Source organism: Struthio camelus, chromosome 3 (assembly GCF_040807025.1).
Source record: "Struthio camelus isolate bStrCam1 chromosome 3, bStrCam1.hap1, whole genome shotgun sequence".
NCBI lineage: Eukaryota > Metazoa > Chordata > Aves > Struthioniformes > Struthionidae > Struthio > Struthio camelus.
Window position 1 is genome coordinate 89,249,232 of NC_090944.1, and position 13,337 is coordinate 89,262,568.

At 37.8% G+C, this 13,337-nt stretch overlaps 1 protein-coding gene across 4 annotated transcripts in view; it reads left to right on the plus strand.

Moving 5' to 3' along the window:
- The window catches only part of ARID4B (AT-rich interaction domain 4B), a 95,701-nt gene that overhangs the window by 75,555 nt on the left and 6,809 nt on the right, over positions 1 to 13,337 (plus strand). For all 4 annotated transcript variants that reach the window (XM_068938981.1, XM_068938983.1, XM_068938984.1 and 1 more), the window contains 4 exons: positions 5,133 to 5,217; positions 6,104 to 6,296; positions 8,713 to 9,918; positions 12,024 to 12,134. In XM_068938981.1, the coding sequence (XP_068795082.1) occupies positions 5,133 to 5,217; positions 6,104 to 6,296; positions 8,713 to 9,918; positions 12,024 to 12,134 (1,595 nt within the window). The remainder of the gene's footprint in view (positions 1 to 5,132; positions 5,218 to 6,103; positions 6,297 to 8,712; positions 9,919 to 12,023; positions 12,135 to 13,337) is intronic.

A 13,337-nucleotide genomic window follows, 5' to 3' on the forward strand; every position in this document is an offset into this window, starting at 1 on the left:
TTAATTCAAATTACATGATTTATAGCTTTAGTATTGGTGAGAGATTCAGAATAATAAGTGTGTGTAATGGGGTGTTTGGACTTATTTAGCTTTGCTACTTTTTCTTTTATTTCTCTTTTAACTCTCTAGAACCAGTGCAACTAACCACTGTCAAACATCATCTTTTTTTTTTTTTAATAGTAGCTAGAAAATACAGAAATGGAATAGAGTTTAACTGTATTGTGTATTTGTACTACTTTATGCTGAAGGACCTTGTTAGCTCCTGAGATTCAAGTGAAAAGCGTTTCTGATAAAGGTCAAGGACTGAAACGTGGAGTTGGAGTCTGCTTTGTAATGAAAAGGAATGGTAAAAATGTCTCCCTTATTAGAGAAAACTGTTTATGTTATCACATGTTAACGAGAAAGCTCTCTAGAGAGCAATTATATTGCTTTTTCCTTCTAACTGGCTCAATTGCATTCTGAATTTTGTGTGCTTTATCTGTAACTGAAACTTCTCTGGGACCTACAATGCCAGTTCCTTCTGTCGTAATTTTGTTTTTCAGCTGCCAGTGCTTTAAGGGAAAGTTTACTGTATAGGTTTTTTGAGGTGAATTTCTTCTGCAGTGCATTCCTGGTAACTAGAATCAGAGGGTGAATATTCAGAACAAGTTTAAGTTGTTTAAAAATATGCGATTCATTCTTTTATATATATATAGATAGATAGATAGATATAAATATTTTTTTTTCCTTCAGAAATCTAGATGGGAAAAAGTGTTAGTTTCTCTCTCAGTTGTTTGAAGTGTACAAGTTCTGTACTTAACAGTCAGCTCCTGAAATTAAAGGAACTTAGGTAGCCAAGTTTCAGGTGCCTTGAGTAATGGAGGAAGGATTATGAAAAATCAGGGTCCTCATTTACTAGTCTAGTATGTAGTTATTAGATTAAAACTGCTTTGTTTGATCACAACTGGTGAAAACACTTGAGTTCTTGCTAGCAGATGCAGACAGTGTGCTGGAACTTTTCAGTGAATTTGCCAAAGTTTGCTAGTTCCTTGAGGTCAGCTCCCTTCCTTGAAAGTGGAGAAAGTAGTACCTTTGCTAGTACAGCCCTAGAGGCTGGAAAAATATACTTTTCTTCCTTGTTTCTCCTGTAATACTCTCATGGAGGATTGACCATGCTGTCTCTGAGAATGTTGTGGTTTGTTCTAACTTGTGGTCAATGCATAGGAATATACACTAATCCTATTATATTTATATACAAGTTGCCGATTACTTGTTTCCACTATATAACTGAGCGTTCCAGCCTTCCTTCTTCCTTCCTTCCCATTTGAACCCACCTTTCCGGTAAACTTTCATTTTAACCAGTAAAGCAGAAAAGCTTCGCTCCTTCCTAGCTCACCCATGTCTTTATTTTGGTAAGATGAAGGGGATGTTTTTTCTCAAGGTGTTACAGTTTTTATGAAACCTAATTTTTTTTTTTTTTTAACCTTACTCTTTGTACTAAACCAAGTTTGTACAAATGCATTTAGGAACATGTCTCTTCCCTCTTCCCTCTCCTCTCCCTGCCCAGCACCCAGTGCTTGTTTTAGGGAGTCAAATTACAGAAGAAATTGTCATCAAAAATTGCATGTCTAGATACTGCATTCTGCAGATACCTGTGCTGTCTTATTCAGATAGGTACTTATGACCTGTTCACTCCCAGGGAGCTCTCATGGCTTTTGAGGTGTCATATTCCGTCTGTCTAAAAGTGTTTGTTATATTAATATTAATTTTGTATGTCTATAATTTTTTATTTTGTATATATGTTCATAACATCTCCCTCTCAGAAATCCTAAGTTCAGAATTTCCCACAAATCCGCGTCCTGGACCTAGAAAACGTGGAAGAACTAGAGCTGCTTGCCAAAAACCCGAATTTTTCTTTCGGGACATATGCTCGGTGTACTTAATCTTACGTACCTACTAGTTTCTGATACAGTATCTGGTACTGATTCAAGAAGCATACATATTATGTGTCTGTGTATGTATATGTATACATATGTGCCTTTAGCAGGGGGTTTGAGAAATAGGTCATATTTATGAGGTAAAAAGTGTGGAAGCTAAGGGCTTGGCAGAAGATGGTACTGCAGTAAAACAGCCCAGGTCTTTTGGAAGCATGTGTTCCTTGTAATGAGAACTGAACTTTTTTTTTCATGTTTTTCCTGTTTTTCTTTTGCTTTGTGAACAGATTGTCTAAAGCACCATTAGTTATGAAGTGAGAAAAACTTCCATTTTGCTGTTCTAATCAGGTGCAGTCCTATAGGGAAGGACAGTAGTCTCGAGTCTTTCATGTGATTCAGATGCAGCTTGGCACATGGTGCACTCTCCAGGTATCAAGGCATTTCTCTGTTGTGCAGTAGAGCAGCGTCATATTTTGGTCAGATTGTCGGCTGTGGCTTGGGATGTATCTCTTCTTGCAGGGTCTTTTGGGGCATGGGGCCCTATTGTCACAGATTAGGCAAACTGTATGAATCTCACGTGTGAGTGATGAAAGGAGGCTGTGCCGTACAAAGGCGTGAAGTGTGGGCGCCTGATTCCCCAGAGCGGATTCAAGGTTTCTGTGATGCTGGCGCTCCTAGCAGGATCAGAGTGCTGTTCTAGCTACAGTCAGGAGCGGAGCAGGACGTGCTGGGGCTGGGAACTGTGACTCTCAGACACGTAGGTTTTCTGTTTGTTCCCCTTAAGATGAGGAGTTGTGAACACTGCTTCATATATGTAACCTTTAGGACCCTAATGGTATCTAGAGACTCTTTTATGCTTCTGCTCTTGCTTCTCTCCTTCACTTCAGTATGTGCCGTAGTCCTATCAGCTGTCACCCTAACTGGCAGTGCAATTATCCTGAATCATTGACAGTATGTGCAATGCACAGACTTTGTTTGCATATGTAGAAGATTGTTCTGTTGTTAGAAATGCATAGAATCAGTGAACACAGATTCTCTATTATGGCAACGTAATTGAGATGGAAAGGATACTTGGAATAATTGCTTTTCTCTGTGAATGTCTAATCCTACTGCTGTTGTCCTGCATGTATTTAGGTCTAAGGAAATCCTCTTGCATTTATCTAAACCGCAAAGTCCATTTGGCATTCTACTTAGCAGTGTTCCTTCCTGAAAACAGGCCTTTGATTTGAAGAAAGATTACTTGAAATAGGGTTGTCAAAAGTACCGGAGTACAGGAATTTTCCTTATCAAATCTGATGCCTTATTTTAAAACCACATGGAGCAGTCCATCTAGATGTTCTTTATGCTTTAAATAGCAGACACCAGATTTGAAGTCCAAGTATCTAAAATCCTGAGGTGCTGCATCAGTCATCCCTTCCCTGTCCATTCATATCATAAGAACCTGAGTGCACCCCAGTCTTTAGGAAGCAGCTGTGGTGTGGGAGGAAACGCAGCTTGCTAGCCCTATTCCAGTGGCAAAGCGGGCATAAAGCAGGCCAGCTATTGAATGTACTTTGTTACAGGTAAGAGGACGCACACTGGGAGCCTTGCAGGTCTCCACTACTTCCCCTGTGAAGGGCATCATCCGCAGCCCAGTGAGGGTACTCGTCTTGGAGTATATTCCCATCATATGCTCTCCTGCTTATCCCTTTTGCAACAAGCTCGCAACTGCTGGCTATTATTTATGTGTATGAGGTTGGTTGTTGGAGGCCCTGTGCTTTCGGATATGTGAGGCTACCTGCTTTCTGAAGGGAGTCCTGAAGCATAAAGGAGGGATGTGTTTCAGACTTCACAATTTATGAGCTGACAGCTCTGACTGGAAACCACTATGATTATGAATCTTCTCTTAGCAGGCGTAGCACTGAAGAGTTCTGTTCAAGTTTTAAAGAGAAATCTGAGCCTATCCACTTACCAGTAACCTGGTAGCAGTACAATTAAAACTACCTGCAGCAATATAGTTAGTTTTCGGGGTATTGCAGTCTGACAGGTTAGATGGTGATAACGTTTTTGTGGTTGATTTGTTGTTGCAACATGGAATTATTTTGGAAACTTGAATTTTAGAGACTACTGCTAGACTGAATGGATAACTTTGACTCCTCTTGTCTGTGCTGTGTTCTGAGGTGTCCATTCTTCACTGTGTTATGTGAAATGCAAGTTAGTAAAATTAGTATGTAGCTTCTGGAATCTGGTTTTTAGATCTTGACTTGGAGTAAAACAAAAACAAGTTGGACGCCTACAATTTTTCCTGAATAATCCTTTTAAATTTATCATTCGGTATTATAGATACAATTGGCAGTGGTTGCGAAGAAACTGAATTGGGACTGTATCAGCAGTCATTGTGCATCAGAATAATGGTGCCTTAAGTCCACCTGGAAGGCTAGCATGGTTGCGAGTACTTGGTTCATTACATAGCGAGCTCACAATTTATATGTGGCTGCCCACTGAGGCACAAGTTAACGTATGCTAATTTTTAACAGACTTGCTTCTTATTCAGACAACTATTTGAATTCACATTTGAAACAGGACAGCAAATTATGCTTATAAAAAAGTTGATTCTTGAGTTTTGAAGTGCACAGTGAAATTAGTAAGTACAGTTCCATAGTTAAAGGATATTCTTACTAAGAATATATCCAGCTGTAGGAGATAAGACAGCTGCTGTATCTTCTGATGTCAGATGAAAAACTAATTAAAAACTAATTGAAAAGTGACCATTTCCCAAAATGTTAGTGACTCAAAAGATCACTTTAGAAACAATTGTACTGGAAAGAGTTTATTTTTGGTTAACTAGTCGCATTCTATGTAGTTGTTAAAAATGTACTGATAATATTTTACAGTGTATGTACAAAATACACCTCTTAGAGATCCATACAGAATTATCTTTTTGATAATTTGTTTCACCTAATGTGTATGGATTTCATGTTGTTCAATCCAGACTTTTACAAAATACCAGCCTTGCCTTATGCCAATCAGTTAAGAAAACTTTGTCCTATATATCTAAGCATATGAAGAACTGAATATTAGCTGTAACTCTACATACTGAAAAGTATATCAATGACTTTATTTAAGTTCCAGTCCTATTTGTATATGTTTAATACTTTTGAATTCGCTGTTAATTTTCTTCTATGATATTTTGAATGTTTGCTTTAAAACATTAAATGTGTTCAATTTTTTTGCTTTTAGGTATGATGAATGGATAAAGGCAGACAAGATAGTGAGACCAGCTGATAAAAATGTGCCAAAAATTAAGCATCGAAAGAAAATAAAGGTAGTTTCTCTTCTTTTTTCCTCCCCTCATCCCCACCCCTGTAGTCAGCTTTGGTGTAACGTATTTTTACATACTTTCCCCACAGGCACTTGTAAGCCTTTTGATAGACCTTGGAACATACACGACAATAAAAATGACTGCCTCTTAGCCTTTTAAAAGTAAATAAACTTTTTTTCAGCATAGTTTTGTTCTTTTACTTTGGGGGTGGGGGAGCCTTTCTTTTCTTCCCTTGGGATTTAAGTTATGTACTAGCAGGAAACAAACTGGATGGATCCACTTCGGCAGCGGTGGTGGCAGCCCAACTCCGGACAGCAGCGTTTGTGAGCTCCCTCTGCTGATTCTGGAGAACGAACCAATGACTAATCCGTGTCCATGTTATATATATTTTAATTCCCTTCATCCCCTTTCTTTTTCTTTGAAGTCTTTTTGTTTTGGTTTGGTTTTTAAGTGATGTTTAGGGTCAGATTATGATACTTGCTTTGGGCAGCAGGATTCAAGGAGACTTTTCTCGCTCCTGCCTGCGGTGCTGGAGCTCTCCCCTGCACACCGTGGACCTGCCGGCCCAGTGGGCAGGCGTTCCGGAGCCCGGGGCCAGCTCACGGAACAGGGGTGTCACAGACCTTGTCCTGCCTGTTGCCCCTTGGCCTTCGCTCCTAGGGTGCTGGCAGTCTCCCCTTTCAGACTTGTACTAGTGTTGAGGTAATTCCCGTCTCTGGTGTAAGAGCCTCAGCATAGATCCGGAAAGGTAGTTGTGGACTCTTGAACAAAGAAGAAAGCTTTTCTTTTCAGATTTGATGATGAGGGTAACTATCACCATTGCTTAATTGTAGTCTATGTTAATTTGTATGCTCAAATGACAAGAATTTTTAACTTTTCTTTAATGTAGAATAAAACTGACAAAGAGAAGGACGAGAAGTACTCTCCTAAAAACTGTAAATTGCGACGTTTGTCAAAACCACCCTTTCACACCAGCGCATCACCAGAGACTGGGTCCAAACTTGATAGCACAGAAGCCAAAAGTTCTGAACAAGCTCCAGTTAAATCTATAGAAATTACTTCTATCCTTAATGGGCTACAAGGTATTGTACCTAAACTTCTTCTAATTTTGTGAATAACCTTTCACCAGTAGTAAGCGTCAGTGTAGAGCAACTGATGCTGTTGTATGCTTTTGAGTCTGGCTATGCATCTCTTTCATTGTATTACATCATCTTCAGAAGCCTTTATACATACTCTTACCCTTTATATATAAGCAGTTTACATTTTTTTGAAAATAGGTATTGTAGATTCAGGGTTTTTGTTTGTGGTGTGTGGGGGTTTTTTGCTTTTGTTTGTTTGTGCCCAGCAAGGCTTTTTTGCTTCCTCTGTTAGTTCCAAAATTTTGAATTTTTGATCTATGTGATTTTTTGGAATCTGACAAAGCTTTCTTTTTCGTGAAGAAAGGGAATAATAAAGCTAGATTTCCTGTCTTGTTCCTAACTTTTTTTTTCATTCCCACACTTTTTTTGTCAGCACTATAATAACTAGTTGCCTTTCTTCTTCCTTAGTTCCCTATGTGCCTCCTGGAAAAAAACTCTATAGGATATAGGCAGTCTGGGTAACCACCAGTTTTTGTGAGAGTTATAAGGATTTAATAATCTTCCAGACATTTATTTAAATGTGGCCAAAATTATTGCTTTCAGCATAATCTCTTAGGTTTCATTTTCTTAGGAAACCAGAAACCAAAAAACACTTAGTGGAGATAATGGCACTGTTATTACTGCTCTAATTAATCTGTTGTTAACTTCTGATTGCAAAAGCAATTTGACATATACCCTCTAATGTTTGGAAGGCTAAATGTTTTCTATGTTACATAATTAGTTTCTAGAAATGCTTTTAATTGTGTACCATTCTTCTGTCATTTTAGTCCGTGTACATTCACGCTGTTGATTAGGACCATGTACTTTTTTTCAACTAAGAAAATACGGAAGACTACTATGTTTGTGTTCCCTCCCCCTCCCAATTTTAGAACTGTTTGCTTAAGACTTTTTAAAGGTCTTTTTCTTACACTGGAATGATTAACGCTATTGTATGTTACCTAAACTTTCCTTTAAATGTTACAAGTAAAATAAATAGGTTGAGAGGGAAAATTAATAGACGTGAGTCTTGGTTACACTTTTTTTAACACAGAGTTCTTGATTTTCATTTCAAACGGCCAATTTTGGTACCTTCTTTATTACATAGTAGTGTAGTTATGATGCTCTTAAGATTATGAGAAAGACAAGTCTTGGAAGTTCATTTTAAGTGACAGACTTCTTGGAACTTTAGGCCATAATATGTCCCTTGATTCTTTAAGTTAAAAAGAAAAATGCATACTGAAAGAGGGATGTAAAATTTGCTTTCTGATTGAGTGTTAGAGTAGAAATTCAGATCCTGCCTATCTTAAAAAAACAAAACACCTAAGGAAGCACTTTCCAAGTTGTTCTGTGATGTAACTCTCACTTATGTATTAGCATGCTCTTCTCTAAGTTTGTTGTACTTCAGTAGACTAAAATGGTTAATTTAACTTTAATCATCTCATTTGAAAGTTTTGCCTTTCTTCTCTCCCTTTAATTACATTATCTTCTTTAAGGAGGTGGTAAGTTTTAGTGAGGAATTGAAAATGAGAGCTAGGAGGTGGCATGAAGGGTGTTAAACTGGCTACACCACCAAAAATGGGCTATAAAAGGAGCTACTAATATATTTGAGCCACTTCTTATCGCTCCTTGTATCCGTTTCTTTTCCTGTTGGATGGGCCTGCTGTTGATTCTTTCTTCATCATATCTCTGTTCTTCTTTTCTCGGTTTCTTCCTTCCTGGCCTTGAGTTTTCTTACTGTAATCTACACTCTTATTATTCATATATTTCTCCAAGTACCTTTGTTTACCTACTCTTTTTTTTTTTTTCCAGGCTGGTCACCAGGCTGGTTTGTTTGACACCTTATCCTGTGTATTTGTTTTTATTGTGTCCTTTTGCATTAGGGATTCTTTAAGGAAAGTTCTTTCTTAGTCTGTGTTTTGAGGTTTGGAGAAAGGGCAGTTAGTACATGTATGTTGTAACTCATAAGAAACATTAAGTTTTATTATATTAAACGCTTCTTTGAATTTCTGTCTTTGTTTCTGTTATGCAGAAAGTTCACATTTGTATATATTAATAAAATGTCACTTAGATGAAAGCTGTGGTTATATGCGTTTTCTGCCTGGGAAACTCCTTGGAAGGATTTCCGAGAGATGTGCTTTATAATACTGAGATTCCAAACTCGGTGACACTGCTCCTAATCTAGCTATTATACCTTCTAATAGAACGGGAGATAACCTTTGAAGTCTTTATAGCATGCAGTTTAAAAATATATATCCTACTAGAAATCTCAGTAGCATTGGTTCATATCTGTGCATTTTTCTTCAGCTGTTTTTTGGTATTGCTTGTAACCAGAATCAAAACAAAGTATTTTTTGTGTTTTCTTGGATTTATTTTTAACTAGCTTCTGAAAGTTCTGATGATAGTGAGCAGGAAGATGACCAAAGTGCCCAGAATGTACATGCTGATGGCAAAGAGGAATCTCAAGATGACGCTATGAGCCAAGATAAAAATGAACTCTGTCTGAAGGAAGAACAGAGCAACTCATCCCTCCCAGAGGAAACTAAAGTTCTGACAGATGTAGTAGTGCCCAAGTCAGGATCCAAGTCTCCAGAAAGACTGCGAAAAGAGCTGGAAGAATTATCTGAAGATACTGACTCTGATGGAGAAGATGAAACCGCAAAGAAGAGAAAGGAGGTAAAAAAGGAAATAGTTGATAAAACAGCAAAAACACAGGTAAAACGTGGTAAACGAAGATACTGCGTTGCAGAGGAATCTTTAAAGACTGTGTCACCTAACAGAAAGGATGAGAAGTCCAAAAGCAAAGACTCCCTTAGTTTAGAAAACAGCAGTAACAGCTCCTCAGATGAAGACGAGGAGGACAAATCTAAACTGAAAATCACTCCCACTAAAAAGTACAATGGATTAGAGGAGAAAAGGAAGTCTTTACGGACAAGTACTTTCTACTCAGGATTTTCTGAAGTAGCAGAGAAAAGGATAAAGCTTCTAAATAACTCTGATGAAAGACTTCAGAATACCAGAGCTAAGGATCGAAAAGATGTCTGGTCAAGTATTCAGGGACAATGGCCAAAGAAAACACTGAAGGAACTGTTCTCAGATTCCGACACTGAAGCTGCTGCCTCCCCTCCACACGCTGCCGCTGAGGACACTGCAGCAGAGGAGCAGCTTCAGACTCTTGCAGAAGAAGATGTTTCTTTGCCTAGCTCTGAACTTGAAAAACCTTTGCCAGCTAGTGTAGACGTTAAACCTGTTGAGGAGAAACCAACTGAAATGGGTGAAAAGAAAGTTGAATTTCCGAGCAGTGGGAGTAATTCAGTGCTAAATACTCCTCCTACAACACCTGAATCACCTTCATCTGTAACCGTAACGGAATCCAGTAGACATCAATCCAGTGTCACTGTCTCTGAGATGTTACCGCCAAATCAAGAAGAGATACGAAGCATTAAAAGTGAAACTGATAGCACAATAGAGGTGGATAGCGTTGCAGGGGAGCTGCAAGACCTGCAGTCTGAGGGAAATATTTCTCCAACAGGTTTTGATGCCAGCGTCAGCTCCAGTAGTAGTAATCAGCCAGAGCATTCTGAAAAAGGTAAAGGGAATGGGGAAACAGAGCTATTTTCCACCTAGACCTAGCTCTCATTTGCTGTGATGTATTTGCATTGTTACCGTTACACTACTGACACGTTAGTTAATACTATTGGAGGAAATAGTAGCCTGCTGTCTACTTCAAATGTATGGAAACCACATAATCATCAGATGAATAAAAGATAATCTTCCAGGAAACTTTCCGTGGCCTTTTGCTAAGAATTCTAGTGCTTTTAATGAGGAATAAAGCATATAAGAATGAAGTTTATATTGGAAAGGACAATGAAAGACCAGAGTAAGCTCTAATGCATCGTATAGGGAATATATGTTGTAGCAGGCTGCATACACTTTAAAGCACCTTGCTTGCAAGTGGAAGATACTGTTTCTTAGGTAAAATTTTGATTTTTCTTTATGCTGATGATTTGGAAAAATCAAGTGCCAATTATTGCTTCCTTAGGCAACAATTTCAAAGTGCTTTCTAAATCTGGCTACCTTGTATCAGCTTTAAGAAACTTGCTGGTTTTTTTTTTTTTTTTTTTTTTTAGGACTCCTTCTTTCAATGTTGAAGGGAAAGGTTCGCTGTTTTACATTCATGATTCACAAGAATTTGATCACAGGTTTTATTGACTAAATTGAAGAGTTGAGAAGTATCTTAGTACTATTTCTAGCTAAAAATGTAGATACTTCCTTTTGAGTTTCTGAATCTGTTGTTATTTGTCAGCTTTTTCCATTATAAAATTACCATATTGCGATTTCTAGATTTCACTTTTTTGTTTTATATATTTACTGTAGGTCATGCTTATAATTCAGTATGTTGTGGAAATAAAGTTCAAACCATTTTAAGTCTTAAAAATAGATAGGGTTAGAGGCTGGGGGGGTGTCTTCACCCCTTCCTGCCTAACTCACAAATGGGTTTTCACTTTCAGATATGTTTTTGTAGGTTGTTTTTGAAGGCCCCGTCTTGGCCCTTATTATTCACTCCACTCTAGTGGTCCCAAGTCCTGCCAGCGCTTGTCTATGTGACATCAATGGACTGGCTGCCTTTTAGTGATGTGCAAGGCTGGGCCCAAAAAGCTTCTGCGAGATTCTCTGGCTGTTAGGTAGTTCCCATGAAAAGCATAGCTATTTTTACCGTGTTAATCTGTCTAAAAAATTATTAATCCAAAAGAAGAAAGTTTATGTCTGAGTGTAATCCTGAGATGACGAAAGTGATTTCTTCGTCTCAACTGATTTCGGTTCTCTTGAGGAGAAAAAGTAATTAACTGAAAACTTTCTCAATCGCAGTACCTCTAGGGTGTGTTATCATCATCATTCTGTTTTTGTTACGTCCTTTCAAAAGAACAGTTCAATCTCTTGTCTTATTGTATCTTACTTTACATGATTTTGTTACAGGAGTCATTTTCATCTGTAAGTCAGGAGGTTGTGTGAGTGTAAACTTGAACAATTCCTATTTGCAAAGTACTGGAATTTTTTTCCTCTTCTACCCTTTATCGGGGAAAGAGTACAAGAGTAATCTTCCTCTTGTACTTTTTTCCTTGTAGTCACAAAAAGCAGTAGACTTCTTCCTTCTTTTGGTTTTTTTTTACGGCTGATTGTGGACTTTTTTTATCGTTATCTCAGTTCTAGATTTTTTGGACACTCAATTAGTGTAACTACTGATAACAAATGTTAGTTTCAGTTTTTTTCACAGCTTCCAAGTGCGGCAGAGGCTTTATTTCCACTGAACTTTATTCAGTTCTAATGATTCCCTAAGTTTTTCAAATAAATATATTCCAATTTAACTTACAATATAAAATTATATTTAAAAAGTCCATGTGATCAGACAAATTCTGGTGATGCATATGAGAAAGTTATTTGCAATCATCTTATTTATGTACTTCAGTCAACAAACTTTGTCTGCTTTCCCTCCTCCACCTTTTCTTGACAATATAAATGGAAAACTGAACCCCGTTAAGGATAGACAGGGACAGTTGTCTACAAACTTAAGCTCTGAGGTGTATGATTCGTTTTGTTTTTTGGCTTTTTAAGATGTTATGGTTGAGAAGTGCACACACAGAAGTGCAAGTATTTATTTTTTTTTTTTTGTATGTTTCTTTCTTTCAATTATAGTCTGTACAGGCCAAAAAAGACTTAAAGATGCTCAGGGAGGAGGCAGCTCTGCAAAAAAGCAGAAAAGAAGTCACAAATCTTCTGTGAACAACAAAAAGAAGAGTAAAACTAGTAAGTACAGCAGCTTAATGTGAAATAACACGCATGCAAGTATTGTTTCACCTGTTGAATGATAGCAGAGATGAAGTCTAGAAATAAATGTATGGGGACAAAATATTCTGAGCAGGGAGTTCTTCATGCTGCTTAAAGGAATAAGGTATTTTTAATGAATGCCGAAATATTTTTTAAGTGTCTTTTTGTTATTTCTGGGCCTATTTTTTAAGAAATGCTTAATATTTTGTAATTCAGGGAGACTTAAGAGGAGTGCACGTTTCATGTGTAGTCGGATTGGGACCTTTGTTACCACAGGGAAAAAGACAGGAATTCTCTGACATCTTGGTTGCATGTTTAAGAGGGGAGACTGGAATTTGGCTCAAACTACACTTCATGCTTTCTGCAACATGGGGTTTTTGGAGGATAATACCTCTTCCAGTGGCAAATATGTAAATAATTCTGGAAGAAGATAGCTTCTGTCTTCTTCCTCTATCATTTGTTATGTCTTGAATAAATAATGCGTGCTTTTGCAGCTTTTTTGTTAAATTAAGTTGTAGAAGCTGCTTGGAATAGGAACTATGGTGCTAGGGAAGCGAGGCTTAGTAAAAGCAGAGTTGTACAAGAGAGAGACCTGCACGCTTGTATTCAGGAGACGACAGGATCTATTACTGCCTCTTCTCACTCTTAATATTAACAAGAAATGTCAGGGGACAGTCAGCCAGAGAGTGAAGCTAGCAGGATAGCTATAAAAAGCAGTTGAAATAAGGATCGAAAGTGTAACTATGTCTCTCTTTTATCAGCTTTTACTAAAATTCTCCCCCTTCTGATCTGGCATTTGCTTTCACTGCAGCCATACTTCATGTACTTGCGTGTTCAGTGAACCGCTCTTCACGTTCTTTCATTCTTTTTTCATTCCGTTTCACTGATCTCTTCCTAACAAAATCCTTTCTCCTTCCCTCACCCCAGGAATTAAAGTAACAAAACAAACTGAATTTGCAGAACTAATGCACCATTTTTAGCTTTGTCATTGCTCCCTTTGATTCTATGGATTTATCTCTTTTTCTCAGCCTGTATCTCGTTACAGGCTGATCCTATGTCAGGATGTAAGCACTTCAGGACTAGGGTTGTTTCTTGTACTGTGCGCAGTGTTTGGCGTATATGGACTCTCTTTTTGTTAGGCTCTAAGCATTGCTGTAATAAAGGCAAAAAATAAATAAAAGA